The sequence below is a fragment of the Coregonus lavaretus genome, assembly GCF_964263955.1.
Source record: "Coregonus lavaretus genome assembly, contig: HAP1_SCAFFOLD_5969, whole genome shotgun sequence".
Classification (NCBI taxonomy): domain Eukaryota; kingdom Metazoa; phylum Chordata; class Actinopteri; order Salmoniformes; family Salmonidae; genus Coregonus; species Coregonus lavaretus.
Window position 1 is genome coordinate 1913 of NW_028159927.1, and position 15558 is coordinate 17470.

The 15558-nt window shown below is 45.7% G+C and overlaps 1 protein-coding gene across 1 annotated transcript; it reads right to left on the reverse strand.

Moving 5' to 3' along the window:
• Nucleotides 1-12526: 12526 nt before the first annotated feature.
• On the reverse strand, nucleotides 12527-13960 carry LOC311122322 (uncharacterized protein; the record flags this gene model as incomplete). Its single annotated transcript, XM_084196699.1, has 4 exons — nucleotides 12527-12538; nucleotides 12632-12720; nucleotides 12824-13144; nucleotides 13948-13960. 4 exons carry the CDS (start codon nucleotides 13958-13960, stop codon nucleotides 12527-12529), a joined length of 435 nt encoding a protein of 144 aa, XP_084052825.1.
• Between the last annotated feature and the right edge of the window lie 1598 nt (nucleotides 13961-15558).

Below are 15558 nucleotides of genomic sequence, written 5' to 3' on the forward strand. Positions count from 1 at the left end.
TCGTAACAGCAGATATACTTGGAGGAGATGGGAAACGTTGCCCATACTAGGTCAATGGGCAGCGCGGTGCATTCTGGGTGATTCTGGTACAAGGAGAGCTCTCCTTCAAGAAGTGAATGGGAGTCTATTGGGCGCTAGCTCAAACACCTAATATTAGCACGAATTTCTTCAACAAGAAGTGCAACATTACACATCTTTTCCCGAGATGTGAGATAATTAACTTGCTATCTGTAGTATCGTAAAGCTTTGGAATCGTGTTATTACGTACTTTAGAGGAATAGAGGCACGTTTCTCGACATATAGACTGACTTTGAGAAGGAATTGCCTGACGATTAGCTTAGCAACCACGTGACGCAGTATGATAACGTCAACGCGATTGGTCGACAGTCTGCTGGGTGGGACATTATACATTCATTCATTGGATTCTATCTCTTTTCTATAATATCTGTGGAACTGCACCATGCAATGCACCCTGGACTAAAGAGAAAGACAAATAGGAAAAATGTGCTAGACCCTCTGTTAAATTACACATTTCAGTAGGTAGGAATATCGCAGAAATATGGTAAATGGCTCATTCGAGAGAAGACATCCTCAAGAGTTATGACATTGGCCAGTATTGAAATCTGACATGCATAATAAACGTTTTTGCGATCTAAATATCGTATTCCTATTAACTTCCTATTAACTTCCAGATTCACTTCCAGATTAATTTCCAGATCCCCTCCTCTCTCTCCCCACTCCCTCCTCTCTCTCCCCTCCCCTCCTCTCCTCTCTCCCAAGTCCCTCCTCTCTCTCCCCTCCCCTCCCCTCCTCTCTCTCCCCTCCCCTCCCCTCCTCTCTCTCCCCTCCCCTCCCCTCCTCTCTCTCCCCACTCCCTCCTCTCTCTCTCTCTATCTCTCTACTCCTCTCTCTCACTCTTTCTCTCTCTCTCTCTCTCTCTCTCTCTCTCTCTCTCTCTCTCTCTCTCTCTCTCTCTCTCTCTCTCTAGTTCTCTCTCTCTTCCTGACATATAGCATCAGGCATGTTGATCTTAAATAATAAATAAATAATTAGTCATTTAGCAGACGCTCTTATCCAGAGCGACTTACAGGAGCAATTAGGGTTAAGTGCCTTGCTCAAGGGCACATCGACAGATTTTTCACCTAGTCGGTTCGGGGATTAGAACCAGCGACCTTTCGGTTACTGGCACAACACTCTTAACCACTAAGCTACCTGCCGCCCTATCTTGACTCAGGTCACAGACCTCTATCATTGGACCAGACCTGAGTCTGTGACCTGATCACTCACACAACAGAGGACAGAACAGAAAAAGGTCTGATAAACTACAGTTACTCACAATAAAATGACAGCTCTTAAGATTGTTAAAAAAGAAAGAGCAGCTCTATACGACATTCAAACTAATTGAATTTAATTAAGACAGGCCTTTGAAGGCGTTACAAAAGTCCCTAGTTGTGGATCTCATCAAGGAGTTAGTCCAAAGTGTCTCAGTGTGGCTTTGTGTAAAGACATTGACCTGAGTGTGTGTGTGTGGGGGGTGTGTTTTGTGGCATCTAGCATTTACACCCCCCCCCCCCCGCTCTAACAGATGACAAATATAAAATATATAATATGTACTCTCATTCATTTACATAGAGACATATACACTCAATCATTTACACACTGTATATACAACAGTCAGATGCATGGCACCATCACAACTTAACTGACATTAGTGCCTGTCCCCAGATGGACAATTATGCTACAGTAAAGTACATTTACAGGTGATCACGTCATTGTCCTGCTTTGAGACAGATTTTTACTGTCTGCTTCCAGTTGTATGTTCTTTTACTAGCCCTGCAAATTATAATATATCTTACAATATCAAATCATATCTCAGTAATTGTCACAAGTGTATTTCAGTATAACAGCATCCTACCTGTGCTCCAGAACAGGATCATCAATATCACTGCAGCTATCATATCTGTCTCTAACTGGGGCTCCACTGAGCTATACAAGTCTGCTGTCATGAAGAGTGGACTGAAGAGTGGACAATTCTGCTAGGCTATATGACTTCTATGTCATTAGTTCATTAGGTCTTTGATGTGAGATAAACTTATTAGCAAGTTATCTTGAATCAGTGGTTGAACCCAGCTAAATGCAGCAAACTGATCTGTTTTGAAAAACCCCACAGGAAACTGCTGACAGAGCAGCAAAGTTTCACATATTGTGTCCTATAATATCACCTCTAACTTTCTACTGCTTGAGTTCACCTCTTATAGAATATTGGTTAATGTTCCAGCACCTAAATATAAACAGTACCAGCACCCAAAATGAGTACTGCTGAGGTCTCATGTTAGAGCAGGAGAAGGGGGGATGTGGTGTAGAAGCTAGAGGTCTGTTACCCAAGTCAACTCAACAGGCCTGATGATATATGTCAGGGTCAGGCTGGGCTGGGCCAAGAGTGGAAAAGGTTACTGGTTGTGATGACATCACTGGTGAGAAGTCAGTGATAATATATTATCTCTCTCCCATCTCTCCCTCTCCTCCCTCTCTCCTCCCCTTTCCCTCCCCCTTTCTCTCTATCCTTCCCCTCCTCAAATGTATATTATATAATATAAGGAGAGGGGGGAGAGGGGGAGAGAGGGAGAAGAGGAGAGGGGGAGAGAGGGAGAAGAGGAGAGGGGGAGAGGGGGTACTGTTCGTCTCCCACCGTTCCACCCGTGGGACTATACCTTCTGTTATCAAGTGGGAGTTTCCACCATATTTAGTATACCAGTCATTTCAGTTTAGGGAAGTGAACAAGTGCACACTTTAGGAGAAAGGAGACATAATTGGGACAATGCTTCCTTCTAGATTGCAGTCATGCGTCTGTGACACCAGATTATCACCTAGTGGCCATAATAGGAACTGTCCTGTCAGTATGTTTTTACTGCTTTCTCAAAACAACACATGACCTGCATACATGATATGATTCATGTGTGAGTACTAAAAGCATATGAATATAGTATATTATATTCTAGTATATTTATTATATATGTGGGTCTGATAAGTAAACACTCTTAATGTTTGCTGTTTTATCACTAAGAAGAAAATTGGGCACTATGTAACCAAACACATGTGGAACCTCGTGATATGAGAGATAAGTGTTAAAAAAGGTGAGTCCTGAACCCTGTAGACTACTACACTACTTCTGAAGAAGACCAGAGTCATTTCAGAATGAAGACTGCTATAGTTCTGACGGTGTTGCTGTTGGGTCATGGCTAGAAAGGATCCAGCTTTTGTCAGATTAATGTCAGATTTGACTTTTAGTAGCAGGTTAGGAGAATTTGTGCAGCAGTTTAGGAGAATTAACGTAGCAGGTTAGGAGAATTAGGTTAAAGTTGGGAAAAGGGTTAGGATTAGCTAAAATGCCTCAACAAAAATATACTTTTGACATTAATTTGACAAAATCTGGATCCCTAATTGCCATGTGGTCCTCTGTAGCTCAATTGGTAGAGAGCATGGCGCTTGTAACGCCAGGGTAGTGAGTGTTTTGAGTTTTGAGTATCTGAGATGTAGTTTCATCATACGTGTGTTAACAATTGGGGAAAACTGTAATGGTTAATCACTTAACCGTTTGGTAAAGCTATATATCTTAAACTGGTTTGTCTACTACATATGGATTTAGAGAACTACAGAAATTAAATCTGTTTGTAAAGTATAAACATTTAAATTACATGTATGATACATGATGAACATACATAATGACTACTCATTATTACTAATTGATTTCACATAGTGGGAACCACAATTAGTCACCATATAAAAGGGGGTGTGAACACTTCCAGTTTCTTTCAACATGGAGCAGGATAAATAAATAAATAAAAATAAATTGGTCATTTAGCAGACGCTCTTATCCAGAGCGACTTACAGGAGCAATTAGGGTTAAGTGCCTTGCTCAAGGGCACATTGACAGATTTTTCACCTAGTCGGGAGAGGAAGACACCAAACAGCTGGTGGACAAGGGCCCCATCAGAGAGGAGGACAAGAGCCACGTCAGAGAGGAGGACAATGGCCCGTCAGAGAGGAGGACAAGGGCCCCATCAGAGAGGAGGACAAGAGCCCCGTCAGAGAGGAGGACAATGGCCCGTCAGAGAGGAGGACAAGGGCCCCATCAGAGAGGAAGATATGGGCCCCATCAGAGAGGAGGACAAGGGCCCCATCAGAGAGGAGGACAAGGGGCCTGTCAGAGAGGTGGACATGGGGCCCGTCAGAGAGGAGGACAAGGGGCCCGTCAGACAGGAGGACATGGGGCCCGTCAGAGAGGAGGACATGGGCCCCGTCAGAGAGGAGGACAAGGGCCCCATCAGAGAGGTGGACAAGGGGCCCCGTCAGAGAGGAGGACATGGGCCCCGTCAGAGAGGAGGACATGGGCCCCATCAGAGAGGAGGACAAGGGACCAATCAGAGAGGAGGACAAGGGGCCCATCAGAGATGTGGACATGGGCCCCATCAGAGAGGAGGACATGGGCCCCGTCAGAGAGGAGGACATGGGCCCCGTCAGAGAGGAGGACATGGGCCCCATCAGAGAGGAGGACATGGGGCCCGTCAGAGAGGAGGACATGGGCCCCATCAGAGAGGAGGACAAGGGGCCTGTCAGAGAGGAGGACAAGGGGCCCGTCAGAGAGGAGGACAAGGGGCCCGTCAGAGAGGAGGACAAGGGCCCCGTCAGAGAGGAGGACATGGGCCCCATCAGAGAGGAGGACAAGGGCCCCATCAGAGAGGAGGACAAGGGGCCTGTCAGAGAGGTGGACATGGGGCCCGTCAGAGAGGAGGACAAGGGGCCCGTCAGAGAGGAGGACATGGGGCCCGTCAGAGAGGAGGACATGGGCCCAGTCAGAGAGGAGGACAAGGGCCCCATAAGAGAGGTGGACAAGGGGCCCCGTCAGAGAGGAGGACATGGGCCCCGTCAGAGAGGAGGTCATGGGCCCCATCAGAGAGGAGGACATGGGGCCCGTCAGAGAGGAGGACATGGGCCCCATCAGAGAGGAGGACAAGGGGCCAATCAGAGAGGAGGACAAGGGGCCCGTCAGAGAGGTGGACATGGGCCAAATCAGAGAGGAGGACATGGGCCCCGTCAGAGAGGAGGACATGGGCCCCGTCAGAGAGGAGGACATGGGCCCCATCAGAGAGGAGGACATGGGGCCTGTCAGAGAGGAGGACAAGGGGCCCGTCAGAGAGGAGGACAAGGGGCCCTTCAGAGAGGAGGACAAGGGCCCCGTCAGAGAGGAGGACATGGGCCCCGTATGAGAGGAGGACATGGGCCCCATCAGAGTGGAGGACAAGGGGCCTGTCAGAGAGGAGGACAAGGGGCCCTTCAGAGAGGAGGACATGGGCCCCGTCAGAGAGGAGGACATGGGCCCCGTCAGAGAGGAGGACAAGGGCCCCATCAGAGAGGTGGACAAGGGGCCGCGTCAGAGAGGAGGACATGGGCCCCGTCAGAGAGGAGGACATGGGCCCCGTCAGAGAGGAGGTCATGGGCCCCATCAGAGAGGAGGACAAGGGCCCCATCAGAGAGGAGGACATGGGGCCCGTCAGAGAGGAGGACATGGGCCCCATCAGAGAGGAGGACAAGGGGCCAATCAGAGAGGAGGACAAGGAGCCCGTCAGAGAGGTGGACATGGGCCCCATCAGAGAGGAGGACATGGGCCCCGTCAGAGAGGATGACATGGGCCCCGTCACAGAGGAGGACATGGGCCCCATCAGAGAGGAGGACATGGGGCCCGTCAGAGAGGAGGACATGGGCCCCATCAGAGAGGTGGACATGGGCCCCATCAGAGAGGAGGACAAGGGGCCCATCAGAGAGGAGGACAAGGGGCCCTTCAGAGAGGAGGACATGGGCCCCGTCAGAGAGGTGGACATGGGCCCCGTCAGAGAGTTTCTGGGTAATGGTGTAACTGGCCTAGATTCTCCCAGAGTGTCTGGGTCATGGTGTAACTGGCTGAGATTCTCCCTGAGTGTCTGGATCATGTTGTAACTGGCTGAGATTCTCCCAGAGTGTCTGGGTAATGGTGTAACTGGCTGAGATTCTCCCAGAGTGTCTGGGTCATGGTGTAACTGGATGAGATTCTCCCAGAGTGTCTGGGTAATGGTGTAACTGGCTGACATTCTCCCAGAGTGTCTGGGTCATGGTGTAACTGGATGAGATTCTCCCAGAGTGTCTGGGTCATGATGTAACTGGCTGAGATTCTCCCAGAGTGTCTGGGTCATGGTGTAACTGGCTGAGATTCTCCCAGAGTGTCTGGATCATGTTGTAACTGGCTGTGATTCTCCCAGAGTGTCTGGGTAATGGTGTAACTGGCTGAGATTCTCCCAGAGTGTCTGGGTCATGGTGTAACTGGCTGAGATTCTCCCAGAGTGTCTGGGTAATGGTGTAACTGGCTGAGATTCTCCCAGAGTGTCTGGGTAATGGTGTAACTGGCTGAGATTCTCCCAGAGTGTCTGGGTAATGGTGTAACTGGATGAGATTCTCCCAGAGTGTCTGGGTCATGGTGTAACTGGCTGAGATTCTCCCAGAGTGTCTAGGTCATGGTGTAACTGGCTGACAGGAGGATGCAGTACTGTACATGTAGGCCTGAGGTGTAATATTGTTCGCATTATCAAATAATTCCATTACAATGGTTTTAGAGCTTTTTAAGGGAAATTTCAAATCAAAAAACAGTGAACATTAAATTGCCAAAACAAAAATAATAATAATAGGAAATGACTATGTGTCTTGCGAAATTATTAACCCCCCTTGGAATTTTTCTTATTCATGTGACCCGTCCAGAGATCTGTATATAGTGACAAGATGCTCATGTCTATGCCCCTAACAATGGGAGTCGTTGTCCTGTGTGAGCGATATTCAGACCACCTCCAGTTGCATTAAAAAGCTGTTATTGTGATATGAAGATGCAGAATTCTGCCTCTGACATTCTTCTGCTGCTCTGTCTGTCTGTCTGTCTGTCTGTCGGAGAGGTCACTAAGGGTCAAGGTACTGAACCTCTGGGCTGAGCTGATGTTTGGTGTCACTGATGGAATCACTAATGATCAATAACCCCTTGACCCACTGTGAAATAAAAAACTGGAGGGGAAATCACACAAGACTGACAGCCTGTGAGTTTATTAAAAGCATTCAGTGATTACATGGCAGTTTAGAGAGCAACAGGTCTTTATCTGGAAAGGGTAAATAACATAACAACAAAATATTATCTGAACTCACATCAACTATCCACTGAGTGTACAAAACATTAGAAACATCTTCCTAATATTGCGTTGCACCCCAACCTTTTGCCCTCAGAACAGCCTCAATTTGTCAGGGCATGGACTCTACAAGGTGTCAAAAACATTCCACAGGGAAGCTGGCCCATGTTGACTCCAATGCTTCCCACAGTTATGTCAAGTTGGCTGGATGTCCTTTGGGTGGAGGACATTCTTGATACACACGGCAATCTGTTGAGCGTAAAATACCCAGCAGCGTTGCAGTTCTTGACACACTCAAACTGGTTTGCCTGGCCCCAACTTCCATATCCTGTTCAAAGACACTTAAATCTGTTGTCTTGCCGATTCACCCTCTGAATGGAACACATACACAATCCATGTGTCAATTATCTCAAGCCTTAAAAATCATTTTTTAAAACCTGTCTCCTCCCCTTCAGCTACACTGATTAAAGTGGATTAAACAAGTGACATCAATAACGCTTCATAGCTTTCACACAGATTCAACTGGTCAGTCTATGTCTGGGAAAGAGCAGGTGTTCTTTTTTTAATGTTTTGTATACTCAGTGTAGAATTAACACTTGTCAACAATAACTTTAATGTCATTGATATAATACAATACAATATTCATTTACGTTACTTATTGATTGATTGATTGATTTGTACAACACAATCTATAATAATAATAATATGCCATTTAGCAGACGCTTTTATCCAAAGCGACTTACAGTCATGCGTGCATACATATTTTTTTTTTTGTGTATGGGTGGTCCCGGGGATCGAACCCACTACCTTGGCGTTACAAGCGCCGTGCTCTACCAGCTGAGCTACAGAGGACCACAATCTATTGTATATCAGACCTGCACTAAGTACTATACTTTCTCTGTAACCCACAGATCATAAGATAATAACATCATTATCTCTATATACTACTAACATCATAACAATAATCTACATCCTAATCAATATCATAACATTTATAATCAATAACATCATTATCTATATACTACTAACATCATATCAATAATCTACATCCTAATCAATATCATAACATTTATAATCAATAACATCATTATCTATATACTACTAACATCATAACAATAATCTACATCCTAATCAATATCATAACATGTATAATCAATAACATCATGAGAGGTAAACAACACAACAATCCCCAACAACAAACCAAAATGACTTGAGAAAAAGTTGATCCCTTGATTTAAGTATGAACAGATGTAAGATCTAAGAGAAACACTAAATAAGATAAAGACATGAAGACAAAAGCTAAAAGCAGCAATATATTCTGGAACACAAAACAGACGTAATTGAGCTACTCTCTAAAAATAATTAAAACCCCATGTTACCAAAACCCCATGTTACCAAAACCCCATGTTACCCAAAACCCCATGTTACCCAAAACCCCATGTTACCAAAAACTCCATTTACCAAAAACCCCATGTTACCAAAAACCCCATGTTACCAAAACCCCATGTTACCCAAAACCCCATGTTACCCAAAACCCCATGTTACCAAAACCCCAAGTTACCCAAAACCCCATGTTACCCGTAAAACCCCATGTTACCCGTAAAACCATGTTACCCAAAACCCCATGTTTCCCAAAACCCCATGTGACCCGTAACCCCATGTTACCCCATTCCCCATGTTACCCAAAACCCCAAGTTACCCCGTAACCCCATGTTACCCCAATCCCCATGTTACCATAACCCCATGTTTCCCAAAACCCCATGTGACCCGTAACCCCACGTTACCCCATTCCCCATGTTACCCAAAACCCCATGTTACCTAAAACCCCATGTTACCCGTAACCCCATGTTACCCCAATCCCCTTGTTACCATAACCCCATGTTACCAAAAACTCAATTTACCAAAAACCCCATGTTACCAAAACCCCAAGTTACCCAAAACCCCATGTTACCAAAACCCCATGTTACCCGTAACACCATGTTACCCAAAACCCCATGTTTCCCAAAACCCCATGTGACCCGTAACCCCATGTTACCCCATTCCCCATGTTACCCAAAACCCCATGTTACCCAAAACCCCATGTTACCCGTAACCCCATGTTACCCCAATCCCCATGTTACCATAACCCCACGTAACCAAAACCCCATGTTACCCAAACCCCATGTTAACCAAAACCCAAAGTTACCAAAACCCCATGTTACCAAAACCCCATGTTACCCAAAATCCAAAGTTACCCAAACCCCAAGTTACCCAAACCCCAAGTTACCCAAACCCCATGTTACCAAAACGCCATGTTACCCAAACCCCATGTTACCCAAACCCCATGTTCCCCTGGTAGCAAAAAACTAACTAAAAGGAATAATGGTGGTTGCAGTCACTCCTTTTAGATTTCTTCCAAGGTTCTAGAAAGATAAACTAATTCTGAACATGTTATTAAAATTAGAACCACTTAAGGTTTGCTGCCACATTTTAAACACCAGTCCACTGCTGACCATAGATTTAAAACACAAAACTGACCTAAGATCAACATGTAGGGTCAGCATCATTCTACTCCTACTCAGTCCCCTGGGCTGCTCTCTCCTCTCCCGGTCCAGCTTCAGCTCTGGAGCTCAGAGAGACCATCTCCACGGCATTGGCATCAACATAAAGATCCATGCTGCTCACCCTGTTCACTCTCTTCTGCCTCCTGGTGGTCTAGGGAGGAGGAGCACCAAGAGTCAGACATTTCAAATCAAATCAAATGTATTTGTCCCAGATTTGCAGGTGTTATCGAAGGTGCAGCGAAATGCTTGTATTTCTAGCTCCAACAGTGCAGTAATACCTAGCAACAAAATAAATACACATAATCCAGAAAAATAAATTAAATTAATAAATATCAGAATGAGCAGTGTCAGAGTCTGGAATATAAATATATATACTATAAATATGTGTCACCACTCAAGGACATTCAGAGACTTTCATGAAGGATCTCTGTACTTTGCTCTGTTCATCATCTTTCTCTCAATCCTCACTAGTCTCCCAGTCCCTGCCACTGAAAAACCTCCCCACAGCATGATACTGCCACCACCATGCTTCACCGTAGGGATGGTGCCAGGTTTCCTCCAGACGTGATGCTTGGTATTCAGGCCAAAGAGTTCAATCTTGGTTTCATCAGACCAGAGAATCTTGTTTCTAATGGTCTGAGGTCTTTAGGTGTCTTTTGGCAAACTCCAAACGGGCTGTCATGTGCCTTTTACTGAGGAGTGGCTTCCGTCTGGCCACTCTACCATGAAGGCCTGATTGGTGGAGTGCTGCAGAGTTGGTTGTCCTTCTGGAAGATACTCCCATCTCCGCAGAGGACCTCTGGAGCTCTGTCAGCGTGACCATCGGATTCTTAGTCACCTCTGACCAAGGCCCTTCTCCCCCGATTGCTCAGTTTGGCCGGGCGACCAGCTCTAGGAAAAGTCTTGGTGGATCCAAACTTCTTGCATTTAAGAATGGAGGACACGGTGTTCTTGGGGACCTTCAATGCTGCATAAATGTTTTGGTACCCTTCCCCAGATCTGTGCCTCGACACAATCATGTCTCGGAGCTCTATGACAATTCCTTCGACCTCATGGCTTGGTTTTTGCGCTGACATTCACTGTCAACTGTGGGACCTTATGGTGTGTGCCTTTCCAAATCATGTCCAATAAATTGAATTTACCACAGGTCGACTCCAATAAAGTTGTAGAAGCATCTCAAGGATGATCAATGGAAACAGGATGCACCTGAGCTCAATTTCGAGTCTCATAGCAAAGGGTCTGAATACTTATGTAAATAAGGTATTTTTTTTTTTCCCCTTTTCAATACATTTGCGAACATTTCTAAAAACCTGTTTTCACTGTCATTATGTGGTATTGTGTGTAGATTGATGAGGAAAAAAATAGGTTTAATCAATTTTAGAATAAGGCTGTAACGTGACAAAATGTGTACAAAATTCAAGGGCTCTGAATACTTCCCGAATGCACTGTGCATATACAGTGGGTAAAACAGGATGTAAACATTATTAAAGGGACCAGTGTTCCATGACTATGTACATAGGGAAGCAGTCTCTAAGGTGCAGGGTTGAGTACCGGGTGGTAGCCAGCTAGTAACAGTCACTAAAGTTCAGGGCAGGGTACTGGGCGGAGGCCGGCTAGTGGTGACTGTTTAAGAGTCTGATGGCCTGGAGATAGAAGCTGTCGCAGTCTCTCTGTCCTAGTTTTCATGCACCTACACTGTCTCCTCCTTCTAGATGGTAGCGGGGTGAACAGGCCGTGGCTCAGGTGGCTGAGGTCCTTGATGATCTTCCTGGCTTTCCTGTGACACCGGGTGCTGTAGATGTCCTGGAGGGCAGGCAGTGTGCCCCTGGTGATGTGTTGGGCTGATCGCACCACCCTCTGGAGAGCCCTGAGGATGCATTCTGTGCAGTTGCATACCAGGCGGTGATACAGCTCGACCAGATGCTCTCAGTGGTGCATCTGTAAAAGTTCATGAGGATCTTAGGGGCCAAACCTAATTTCTTCAGCCTCCTGAGGTTGAAGAGGTGCTGTTGCACCTTCTTCACCACACTGTCTGTGTGAAGGGACCATTTCAGGTTGTCAGTGATGTGTACGCCGAGGACCTTGAAGCCTTTTCACCCTCTCCGCTGTGGCCCCGTTGATGTGGATGGGGGTGTGCTCCCTCTGCTGTCTCCTGAAGTCCACGATCAACTCCTTCATTTTGTTGACATTGAGCGAGAGGTTATTTTCCTGGCACTACTCCGCCAGGGCTCTCACCTCCTCCCTGTAGGCTGTCTCGTTGTTGTTGTTGTTAATCAGGCCTACCACTGTTGTGTCATCAGCAAACTTGATGATTGAGTTGGAGACGTGCGTGGCCACACAGTCACTGGTAAACAGGGAGTACAGGAAGGGGCTGAGCACGCACCCCTATGGGCCCCCTGTGTTGAGGATCAGGGTGGCAGAGGTGTTGCTGCCTACCTTCACCACACGCGTCGGTGGCACTGTGTTATCCTCAATGCGGGAGAAGAAGGTGTTTATCTTGTCCGGGAGCGAGGCGTCGGTGTCCCATACGTGGCTAGCTTTCCCTTTATAATCTGGGATTGTCTGGAGTCCCTGCCACATATGTCTCGTGTATGAGCCGTTGAATTGCTCATACTTTGTCCCTGTACTGTCGTTGTGCCTGTTTGATACACATCCATGTTCACAGTCACCTTGCCACTGGTGTCTCTCTCTCTGTCTCTCTCCCCCTCTCGTTCTCTCATAATCAGTACAGTACTGAAGAACAAACCCAAGATAGTGCAACACAAGTCAAAGATACACATCTGGTTAATCACACACCTTAAACACAGATATAGACCAATGTAGAATCTGAACCCTGCTCATAGACACAAACATTTAAATGACTTGTAACGTCTGAGTAAATGTCTTTACCTTGTAGTACAGGTAGATGGTGGTGATGGCTGTCAGTAGGATCAGCAGCACTACAACGTGTCTGATGATGAAGGCTGGCAGAGGAGAGGCTGCAAACAGAAACACCTTTGATGAGGGGACTGGTCATCATCACATAGATCTGTGGGAAATCTGTCAATGACAAAGTTAGAAGTCTGGTTCATGTTCAGTTACCTGTGACGGTGAGGTTGAGGAGCTCACTCTCAGAGGAGAAGTTATGAGAGAAAACATAATTGTCATAAACACAGCTGTAGTTCCCTTGGTGAGAGTAATCTGCAGCAGGGAAGAGGAAGGCAGCAGAGTGATTGACAGCTGGCTGGGTCTGGGTTCTGTTAGAGCCGGTGAACGTGAGGAGGAAGGAGCCTCCTGGGTACTGTGGCTGAGTGGAGCAGGTGATGGTGAAGTTGTAGCCCCTAAACACTTCAGGCCCCTGGTGGCCCCTGGAGATCCCTCCCATTGAGTCAGTCAGGAAGATATCAGGCTGGACCAGGAGATCTGTAACAATAAAAGAGAACAAGAAAAACCTCTTCAAATAGTTTCCTATAGATATGACAATAACATCAGCATGTAACAGTGCTAGCCACCCTCCCTCACAGGGCAACATGAGTAGTGGGCCTACAGTCACTGAGACAACATATGTTGATATCAGGCTGAAGCAAGACATCTGGAACAAGAGGAGAGAAAAAGAAAACGTAGCTCCTCAACTACTTTCCTCATTTAGATATGACAATAACATGACATGTGACAGTTGCAGTGAGTAGAGATGTTCACTGAGATAACACTCAAATACAAAAGCATTCTGGGATATTTAAGTTGTATTTGATTCCTACTTGACTGAGTGATCTATTTTGCAATGCAGATTTACAAGCTAAATAGTCATCGTGAGAGGTGCAGAGGAAGTTGTATGAATGAAGGAAATCAGTTGAATATAATTATAATATCTTGATATTTCCTGAGCAGATCTCTGTGAGTCCAGGAAGGAGATTTAATATATGGCCAAAAGAATGTGGAACTCGGTAGTGAGTGTTGCAACCGAGGATAATTTTGACGCTCTACGCGCTTCAGCGGTCCGTTCTGTGAGCTTGTGAGGCCTACCATTTCACGGCTGAGCCAATGTTGCTCCTAGACGCCACGTTGAAAGTCACTGAGCTCTTCGGCCATTCTACTACCAATGGTGGTCTATGAATTGTATGGCTGTGTGCTCGATTCTATACACCTGTCAGCAACAGGTATGGCTGAACTAGCCGAATCCACTAATGTCCACATATATTTGGCCACATAGTGTATCTTGTTATTACCTGAGCAGATCATTGTGAGTCCAGGAGGGAGATCATACATTCTCCCACACTCCCTCAGTGAAGACTCAGACCCATAACAGATAACACTAAACCCTCTAGTGGTGTTTCCAGGTAGATCTGAAACAGTGGAGCCACAACCCAGCTGTCTACACACTACTGCAGCTACAGCCTCCTTGTTCCTGTCTACAGCTCCCACAGTCCTCCACTCTCCCTGGTAGTACCACTCCACTCCACCAGCACAGCGACTGCCTCCTCCCACCAGCCTCACATCATCAGGCTCTGAGAAAAGAAGAGAGAGAGACAGTAATCTCACTATTTTCTCACTAAAACACACCTACAGTGGGCTCCAAAAATACTGGCACCCCTGACTGCACAAACAATACTTTAAAAAATATAAACAATACTGTACTTTATTAATGTTTCAATGGAACCAACCAAACTCATACAATTATTTAATACAAAATAAATGTCACCAAAATCAAGGTTTCATAATTATTGGCACTCCTTATTTAGTACTTAGTGCAACCACCTCTGGCAAGGATAACAGCATGGAGTCTTTTCCTGTAATCTTTGACAAGGTTAAGGAACACATTTGGAGGGATTTTGGACCATTCCTCTATGCAGATCCTTTCAAGATCCTTCACATTCTTGGGTTTGCGCTTATCAACTGCCCTCTTCAACTCAGCTCACAGACTTTCGATTAAATTGAGGTACGGCGACTGAGATGGCCATGGCAGAACATTGATTTTTTGGTCACAGAACCATTTCTGTGTGGATCTTGAGGTATGTTTTGGGTCATTGTCTTGTTGGAAAGTCCACCTACTGCCAAGTCCCAGCCTTCTGGCAGAGAAAACCAGAATGTCAGCCGAAATTCCATGATACTTGGTGGAATTCATTATGCCATCAATCTTAACCAGTGCCCCTGGATCTCTGGAATTAAAACAGCCCCAAAACATCACTGACCCACCACCATATTTCACCGTGGGTATGAGGTGCCTCTCCTTGTATGCATCTCTGTTTCGACGCCAAACATGCCGATGCTGTATCTGACCAAAACGTTCAATTTTGGTCTCACCTGACCAGAGCACCTTCTTCCAGTCATAATTTAAATGACGTTTGGCAAACTCAAAGTGCTTGCGTCTGTGTCTTGGGGTCAGAAAGGGCTTTCTTCTGGCAAACCTTAAAAAGAGCCTGTGGGATATTGTATGCGTGTTACCTAATTTTTATACCCTAGTGAAACCGGAAGTGATGTAGTGGCTCAATATAGTTCCTTAAGACTTAGATAAACTTAAATAAGTGGAATTTAATTCCTGGTTTAATTTTGGTAGATGTTATTTACAATCATCTTTAAGGGTGCCATTAATTGTGAAAACCTTGATTTGGAGGACATTGATTTTTAATTAAATCAATAAATAATTTTGGTGGGTTCCATTGGAACATTAATATAGTACAGTATTTCTCACATGTTGGTATTTTCAGTTTCTCTCTATAATTATAGTGTTTATATTTCTGTAAGTATTATTTGTGCATTGCCAGACAGGGGTGCCAGTAATTTTGGAGCCCACTGTATATTGCCTCTCATATTCTTCACTCCAGGTGAGAAACAATGTT